At 39.2% G+C, this 9,374-nt stretch overlaps 1 protein-coding gene across 11 annotated transcripts in view; it reads right to left on the bottom strand.

The window, feature by feature from the left end:
* Positions 1-8,065, bottom strand: part of ANAPC1 (anaphase promoting complex subunit 1) — a 119,334-nt gene extending 111,269 nt beyond the window's left edge. For 10 of the 11 annotated variants that reach the window (XR_003682233.2, XR_003682237.2, XR_003682238.2 and 7 more), the window contains exons 1-6: positions 7,824-8,065; positions 5,546-5,782; positions 4,385-4,546; positions 2,451-2,502; positions 1,730-1,830; positions 1,029-1,111 (exon numbers count right to left, since the gene is read on the bottom strand). Coding sequence is in view for 5 of the 11 variants with exons in the window: in XM_028496614.2 (XP_028352415.1) it covers positions 1,029-1,111; positions 1,730-1,830; positions 2,451-2,502; positions 4,385-4,546; positions 5,546-5,758 (611 nt within the window). In the remaining 6 variants the exon portion in view is untranslated. Of the gene's footprint in view, positions 1-1,028; positions 1,112-1,729; positions 1,831-2,450; positions 2,503-4,384; positions 4,547-5,545; positions 5,815-7,823 lie in introns of all 11 variants that reach the window. The other variant, XR_003682234.2, reaches the window with a different exon arrangement.
* Positions 8,066-9,374: the final 1,309 nt, after the last annotated feature.

Below are 9,374 nucleotides of genomic sequence, written 5' to 3'. Positions count from 1 at the left end.
CAGCAGAGGGAGGCCCGCATACCACAAAAAAAAAAAAAAAAAAAAAAAAAAAAAAGCAACCCTCTAAAAACTTTTCACCTACTGTTTTTCACAGTATCTTCTATTTTATTCCTAGAAATCTCTCCTCTTATGCAAGGTAAATTTGCACACACACACACACACACACACACACACACACACACGGAACTCAGTGTAGCCCAGGGAGTATCTGTGAGCAGCAGTCAACACCTTACAGAACAAACAGAGTAATGGGCATAAGGCAGTCATTTTTTTTAAAAAACCTCTCTTAGTGGCAGTGTGTCTCCAACAGCTAGGAAAGAAATTTAGTCTTCTAGACCTATTTTCAAAGGAGAGAATTTAAAAAAAAAAAAAAAAGTAGAAACACTTCAAGTAAATAAAATGGCTGCATTTTCTTAAGGAGTGACTGAAAAAAAGAGGAAAAAACAGACCTTCTATCTAAACACAGAGAGAGATTAAAATCTGTAAGCAATTTTCTTAAAACTCAGTGTCTACTACTTGCACCACACTGTGACAGGTACTGTATGTTCCTGCCCTTCAACGAGCTCACAGCTGATTAGGGAGACAAAGTAAACAGACTATAATTTATTACACACCTAAGACATATGAAGCCCTATGTCAGAGATTATATACATTAGCTTGTTAAATCACTGCATAAATCCTAAGAAATAAATGACAGTATTCGTCCTGTAACAGATAAGGGAACTAAAGCCAAAGCTAATGACTTGCCCAAAGTAACATGATGGAAAAAATGGCAGAGCTAAAAACTGAGTTTTGTTATCTTTAAGCCAAGTGTTTGCTCAATTTTACTACTTGGGGAATAAAGCTGTAGATAATTAAGTGCCAAGTGAGAAGCAGAACTCATAAGGGTATGATGCTGAGATGAGAGAAAAAGGCATCTATCTGTGATGACAGCATGGAAATTATCATCATCCCAAACTTTTGGGTAAACAATCTTACCTTAGAACCAACCCAAAAAAGCCCAAGGAATCACATTCTGACCTGCATACCTGGGTGGGCCTGGAGGAACCTCATGTGAAGAGCTGCTTCTTTCGAACAACAAGCCATACTTCGTAGGCCAAACATTTGCAACCTATTGGGTAAAAGGGTGAGGAAAAAAACAGAAGTAAAAGAAACTATTCTTAAAAAAAAAAAAAAAAAAAAAAGAAAGAAACTATTCTTTATAACATGTTTTTATGAAACATTACAGAACATTAGATTTTCTTCCAATTTAATGAGTTTTGCAAACTAATAATCATTAACTATAATTTTTTTAAGTAATTCTAACAAGTAAATCTAAGACAAAAATCAAATCTAAGGATGAGAAGTTCGATCTGAAATTCCTGCCAGTAGCTAATATCAGTACCAAAATGACAATGTGATTAAAGTGTAACAACAGCATTAGGGTATGAAAAAGATAATGAGAAACACGAGAAAGACTAATATTGCTCAAGTGCTTGAAAAAAAACCAAAATGATTTCTTATATGTCACTTAAACTGAAAAAAAACCTCTCAGAAAAGATTTCACAATTCACTTCACTAAATAATTTATCTTTAAGACAAAGGATGGAAATGGTAAGCCACTACAATTTTATTTCAGTAAAAATAACATTTTTTATTACAAGACATGAGAGTAGCAATACTTCTGAAACCAATTAATTCACGAATATTCTCCAATAAAACACAAAAACATTGAAACACTCAAGTTTACCTGAAAAGGTAAAGAAGCTATGTAATCCTTTCCTTCTATGCTATGCATGTTAATACATGAGCTTTGCAATATACATATGCATTTTTCTACTTCATCACTACCTGAAAAGAGAGAGTACAACAAGATATATGCATTGTTTTCAAAAAAAAAATCCCAATAATCATAAATTGCAATTCCCGGGACTTCCCTGGTGGCACAGTGGTTAAGAATCCGCCTGACAATGCAGGGGACACGGGTTCGAGCCCCGGTCCGGGACGATCCCACATGCTGCAGAGCAACTAAGCCTGTGCAGCACAACTTCTGAGCCTACGCTCTAGAGCCCGAGAGCCACAACTACTGAGCCTGTGTGCCACAACTACTGAAGCCCAAGTGCCTAGAGCCCGTGCTCCGCAACAAGAGAAGCCACCGCAATGAGAAGCCTGTGCACTGCAACGAAGAATAGCCCCTGCTCACCGCAACTAGAGAAAGCCCGCGTGCAACAATGGAGACCCAACACAGCCAAAAATAAATAAATAAATAAATTTTTAAAAAATAAATAAATTGCAATTCCCAACAGCACAAATTCTTTAATGCACAATATAAAAATGCTTGCACTAATCGACCATTATTAGTAGCTTACTTATTTTGAATGAAAAAAAATGAGATAAACATTTGGGAAAAAAAATGAGATAAACATTTGGCATCATCATAAGATCAAATAAAATTTCAAAAAGAAACTTACTGTAGTCCTTTTCAGACTTATCCTGTGATATAATGAAGTCACACCACAATGCCTAAAATCAAAACAAAATGCTTACCTAAGAAAATCACATCTAAATAATAACCTATCAACTAATGGTATCTAAATAATAGTGTCACCTACATAACGGTCTCTCCTCATCAGCTCAACACATATACCATGGGAACAAAGAAAAATAAGATAAAATTAGACTAATTAATGATAACTATCTTAAGGAAAGATAAACTGTGCTTGCAAATGGAAAGAAAAGGGAAAACAAAATCAAGAAACCTACTAGATAGAAGCTTTGCAGCAAAAGTGAATTCAAATAGTGGTTCAACCTGTAGTAAACCCTATATCCTATACAAAGCTAAAGATTATCAGAAGAGGTGAAAATTGCCAAGCTATTTTATAATCTCCAGACTTACCTAATCTTATCATTCTTTGACTCACCAGAAAGAATATTTAGAAAAACATTTCCCTTTCTTAAGGGCCCATCTTAAAAATATATATACAAACTAGGAAAAGCCATTAAACTTCAACTGGCATGCTTGACAATCACTTATTGAAATTTTTTAACGGCATTTTTATGTGTCTTTTTAATTGTGGTAAAATATACATAACATAAAATTTACCATCTTAACCGTTTTTCAGTGGTATTAAATACATTCACAATGTTACATAAGGGGGAAATTATCAGCAAAAAGAACACTGGCTTCAACAATCCTGGATGGAAATGCTTTCACACATGCTCTCAAATTTGGGAATAATTCAGTTTACCCTTCCTAATAAATTGTTAGAGGAGTACAACACTCATCAGGAAATAGTTCATGGAAAAAAAATAAATAAATAAGCAGTGTCGAGGTACAATTTCAGTGTCTACAAATGGGGAACTTCAAATGAGTAAAAAAAGCTTCTAAAACCTCCTGTCAGTAGCCTAACAAGTAATGCAACCAACATAAATGTTTTCATTTCTCCCCCAACTTGATATTCTAAAAACTTTCAGTATGAAAAGATGAAACAGTACAGTGAACATCTGTCTCACCTGAATTTTGCCGTACCTGTTTAAGGGCATTTGAGTACGTGTGGAATTGCAGGGGGTGGGGGCTGACTATTTGAAAATTGCACACATCATGACACTTTACCCCTAAACACTTCATCGTGCATTCCCTAAAACTAAAGATGTACTCCTATATAACCACAAAACCATCATCCCACCTGAGGAAAAATAATGTAATTTTCTTCTAGCACCTGATGTCCAGTCCATTTTAGCAAGTAATTCACAGTGTAATACCTTGGTGCCATGGTAATATCCTTTCACCCAAGAGTGTTAATATCCATTAACAATCCTTTTCTGAATCCATTATTACACTGGAGGTTACAAAGTGGTGGTTTTTTTAACTCTACCCTTCTTTCTATATTTATTAGCTTGCATTCATCCATAAATAAGGGTGTTCCTTCATTAACTCGAGATGAACTGCACGTCTTCCTAGAAAGGCAGGGAAAATGCTTAATTCCTTCCCTTGAATTACCGATTTTCATAATAGAGTTAGGTGTAATAGCCAACTACAATGATAAGTTAGTTTTTTTCTTTCTCTTTCTGATTATCACTAGGAACCAGATTTTTATTTATTGAATACTCTGCAATCAATTATAATCATCATGTGTTACAGTATTCTTTGTACCCTAAATGTCTTAGAAATTTTTATTGACAATAACAAATTGAATTACTCAAGACCAGTGTTTAAAGACTATCATTAAATTGACAAAGGATGGTGTAAAAAAAGTGATGATACAGAAAACAAATGAAATTTTTTAAATGGACACCCAGCTGTTGGGACCATTACACTGTTTTTATTATTTCTGTTAAATTTTAGGACACAAACTTTTTTAAGTGTTAAGCAGTCAATCAAATGCTAAAATTCAAATCAACTCACCTGTTGAACAGGACCGTCAACTGTAAACGCTTTATAAACAGCCAATGCCTGGCTTTTACTTCCTTTGCTCCAGATAACCATATTTCCAGCCACATAGAGTTCCTCATCGTAATCTACTTCTTCTCCAATTTCACTTACGCCTTTCCTTAACTGCCAGCTCTCCTTAAAAATTAACACATGTAGGACATGTTCAAGCACTTTTTTCCAAAGTATGGAGCAGGATTTATTAATTAAATCAAATAATCATTCAGAGACAAGTCTCCTACTCTCTCTGTGCCTGGGGAGTAAGACTCAATCTAAGCCCAATTCTTAGAAGCTTAGTGCCACTGATGAACAAAGTGGGGTGTGTGCATATGTGTATTATATACCTTACAGGAAGTTTTATATTATACTATTATATTATTTGCCCAAAATATAAACAAACAAAAATTATACCATATCTATAGATCCCAAAATGAAACCAACATGCTAGGGAAACTAAAATGGTATATAAGGTGCATGGGGAAGTGATGGAGAGGGGGCAGGGAGGTGCACGTGGAAATCACTGGGGGAGTTTATTCACAGGGTAGATTTCCCTGCTTCACAACTACATATACATTCACCTTCCTTCCCTTGTCCCACTCATCAAAATAAATGGGAGAGAGAAAGGTTCAGATTTCTAACTACATAGACTTCCTCTCCCTGAGATTTTGGTATCCCAAATGGAATGAAAGTGGAATAAGGTGGGAAAGACTGATTTTCTGACACACGCTAACATCTCATTCTCCTATTCAAGAACTAGTTCTCTATCTACTTATGTGGCATTTTCTTTGTCCTCAAGAAACATGTAAGTCTTTTTGCAGCAGGGACCATTTCTAACTCTACCATCTAATAATCAAACAACATGAAATCTGGTCCCCACACACTAAGTGAAGAGAAAGAGGTTTAGAATGGACCATAATCATAGTACTTACTATAAAACCATGAGTTATATGTCTAAATAAATGGTTATGACACCATAATACAATGAGGTCATTATTTTAGTCTTGACTGAAATTACCAAATCTTAACCACTACCCTAGAAGTAGCATTATACTCATTTCTCAGTTGCAGGTAGCCTTAAATTACAAGTAGATCACAACATTCTATGTTTCAAAAATACAATGGGAAACTTAACGGAACCTTCTGTTTCTCGTGGATCGTAACCTCCTGAAGGGATCCCACCAAGCCAGCAGCACCATCAGAAGACCATAACTCCGACGCTGGCTGCAGCTGGCGAAGCTGAAGGTTCAAAGCATTAGGGTGGTGCTTGCAGTGGTCTCGACCAAAAGGAACAAATTCCTGCAAATCCCCGGCTGCAATCATTGTTGCCCTTTCTTCATAGAAGTTCGACATGGGTTCCAAATATCAACATTATTTCTGTGTGAATTCAAACACACTCTGGTCAGCTTCTAGAGTTAAAACCAGAATAAAATATCATAAAAGTTTACAGAAGAGTCTTTAATCCTTAGATGAGTGTCAATCCTATTACACCGTAGGTGTACAAGTAATTATAACATCAAAGGTCATTCCAGATCTGACTCTCAGGTGATTACAGTTATCGCCACATTTTAGTTGGAGACTGACGAATAGACGGTTACCACTGAAGGAAACCACTGGGTTGAGACAAGCACTTACATCCCACAACACCTATCCTATGTTTCCTACTACTTTATGCTAGTTTTTCCACACTTCACATATGAAGTATTTAGACAAGTTGTACTTTATAGTCCCATGACTGCCCAGCTTGTCAACATTTAAGATCATTTCTGTTCAGCTGTTGGAAACTCATTTGAAAAGCACACCTCAAGGACCACTGGCATATTGGAATGAAACAAAAAAAAAAAAAACCCACAAAAAAACACATATTACTTCTAATTCATCACAAGTTGAACTACTCGTTTCAGCTGACCAATCCACAAAAGACCTAATAAACTGTCAAATGTCATCAGTAGTTTTGACACCCCAGTCCACCTAAACATATGACTACAATCAATTCCAATTTGGGGTCCAAACACAGGAAACCAAGGCATGAAGAACTCTGGCCATGGGACAGCCACACTTGCAGCAAATTTATGAGTCCTAGCTTTTAATTAACACAACCTATTACAGTACAGCTTATCACTATAACGATGTGGCTGAGCTGTGGGTGGAACCATGCCCCTTTACTTCCAAAACATTTCTACATACAGTAGTTGACAGCTAGTAAAATTCACTGCATAATGTGGTATATAAGGTGGATGCCAGTTCTCTCTCCAAGAAAACACGTACATTGAAAATGGTTTTTGTGGCATCACATTTAAGCTACGATCCTCAAACACAAATCAAAACCAACATTTGACCACAGCACCATAGACAACTTTAAAGGGTTTGAAACGGCACTCACAATTAAAAGTTTAACTAAATTTGACTTATATTTCTCATCTGAGGTCTTCTGGCATCCGTAGGTTTTTTTTCCTGCAAAATCTCAAAGCCCGTGTAGTTCCTATGCAGCTCCTCTAGGGTCAAAGTTATTTTACTATGAATTAAACGCTATTCCTGACATAACCATATGCCACAATCAAAACACTTTTATTTTCCTCCCGCTAAAATTCAGAATTGAGAAGACCTGAACGTGGGATATAACTAAAACAGTATCTTATAAAACTTACAAGAAAAAAATAAAATTCAGCTGGTCTTCCTATATTCTAGTCAACAGGATAACCAACATTAAAAAACGTGCGAGTTCATCCGACTTCAGTTGTGCGATTTTGAAATATTATTCTATTAAAACTTTAAGAAAAAATTACAAAAGTATTAATTATAATTATTTTCACAGTACAATATCTTTTTGTACTGATTAAGGCGACACATTTAATACTTTTGCAATACCCCAAATTTTTATGTGTTTTTACTTATTAGGGAACAACATAAAGAGCTACAGTTGAAAGTACTGTATTAAATTGATATGCTATAAAACAAGATATCAGCATCGCTTACTAGGAACAAAAACTACCCCGCCAGAGGTAACCACACAGTTGCTTCAAGAGTAAACCCAAATGCACACAGAAGACAACTTGAGTTGAGACTCCGCAAAAAGGCAGAGCTTCCTCGGCCTTTTTAGGGTCAGGTGAAACAAACAGTCTTAAGAGCCTGGGTCTCAGAACATCGTATCAGAGCGGCAAGGGGCTGACCTAGAAGCTGAGGCCCACACGGGACACCGCGTTTAGCTCAGGAAGGAAGCCTGCACAGAGTGGAGCAGGAAGGTGCACCCCGTAAAGCCCAGCCCGCAAGCTGGGGTTCCCTTGGCTCTGGCACCCGCTCAGGGCCTGCCCCGGGCTCCCAGCCCTCCGGGTCACCGCGCGCGGGTAGGCCTCGGGGCGGGTGAGAGGGCTACCGGACAGGCGAAGAACCACCAGGCGCTGCGGGCCCGGGCCCATACCTGTGTGACTCGGGACGCGTCAGGCGCGGCGAGCCCCGGCTGCTCCCCGGAGGCGCGGGGGCCGAGGGGGCCCGAGGGTGGCGGCGGGGACGGTCACGGTGACTCCTCGGCCGCTGCAGCTTCTCATTCCCTCTCCCTCCCCTATTCCGGAGGAAGACTGGGAAGCAGCTGCGAACACGACTGCTAACGACAGGCAGGCGTGCGGGAGAACCACTCAGGCGAGATGTTCAAATGGACGCGTCCATGTTGACTTTCCCGTCCTGCTTCGCGCCGAGGCGGGGCTTCGCCGGCCTCCCGCGGCGTTCCCGCGGTCCTAGCGCCTCCGCAGTTGCGCGAAGGAAGCACGAGGGAGAATTTGCTGGGTATTTATTTGTGCCCTCAGCCTGTACGGGGATAGGATCTTCCTGGCGTCCAGATCTTCTTCAGGTCATGTTAGTACGAGCCTGAACTCCCTCATAACTATGAATTAGAAGGTTTTCTGGCCAACTTCGCTCTCGCTTCCTGACCCCCAAATGGGAGGTATATGCCTCCAGGCTTGGGGGACGGTGGGGACTCTACTGATTTTCTTTCTTTACCAGTGCACTTTAACCTTTTGGGGGTCCGGACCTTTCGAAAAGTTGATGAAAGGTATAGAGGTCCTCATAAAAACGTTGCGTGTAATAATCTGAGCTTCACAGAGACTTCCCCTAGCAATTCATAGATCCAGGTTAAGAACCCCAGCTTTACCCCTCCCTCCCTGTCTGTGGATTCTACCGTACAGTATCACACCTGTGGAAACTGTATAACTCTGTTGAGCTCTAATCTCCCATTGCGTGGTGTCGCTATGTTAAAAGGATTGATAGGTGTCCTTTTTCCTGAGAAATAAAGTTCAAATTCTTTATCCAGAAATATAAAGTTGCCTGAAACTTTATGTCTTCACTAAAATTATCTCCTTAGCGTCTCCAAACACACCTTGCACTTCGTGGTATCTTGGTATCTTGGCTCATTCTCATTTCTTTATTTGAAATGTCAACCTTCAGGGTTTAGCTCAAACGGCCTCTTTTCAGAAGGCTTTACTCCAACAGGAAGGAGCCTGCTGAGGACTGAATATTTGTGTCCCCTCCCCAAATTCCTATGTTGAAACCTAATGGCCTATGTGATGATACTAGGAGGTGGGACCCTTAGGAAGTGCTTAGATCATGAGGGTGGAGCCCTCATGAAAGGAATTAGTGCCCTTATGAAAGAGACCCCACAGAGCTCCCTGGCCCCTTCCACCAAATGAGGACACAGCAAAAAGACGGCTGTCAATGAACCAGGAAGCACAACCTCAGCAAACACTGAATCTGCTAGCACCATGATCTTGGACTTTCCAGCCTGTAGAACTGTAAAGAATAAATGTTTGTTGTTCATAAGTTTATGGTATAACAGCCCAAAGGGATCAAGATAGAACTTAGTCTATCTTAGACTTTGAGACCAAAATGTCCCCAGACATCCCTGCCCTGAGGGTACACATGAGGTCAAATTAACAATCACATTAACAATGCTCTGCCTTTATCTTTTACCTATTTCCTC

This window comes from Physeter macrocephalus, chromosome 12, assembly GCF_002837175.3.
Source record: "Physeter macrocephalus isolate SW-GA chromosome 12, ASM283717v5, whole genome shotgun sequence".
NCBI lineage: Eukaryota > Metazoa > Chordata > Mammalia > Artiodactyla > Physeteridae > Physeter > Physeter macrocephalus.
The sequence above is the reverse complement of the archived record's forward strand: the minus strand, read 5'-3'. Positions and strand labels throughout refer to the sequence as shown.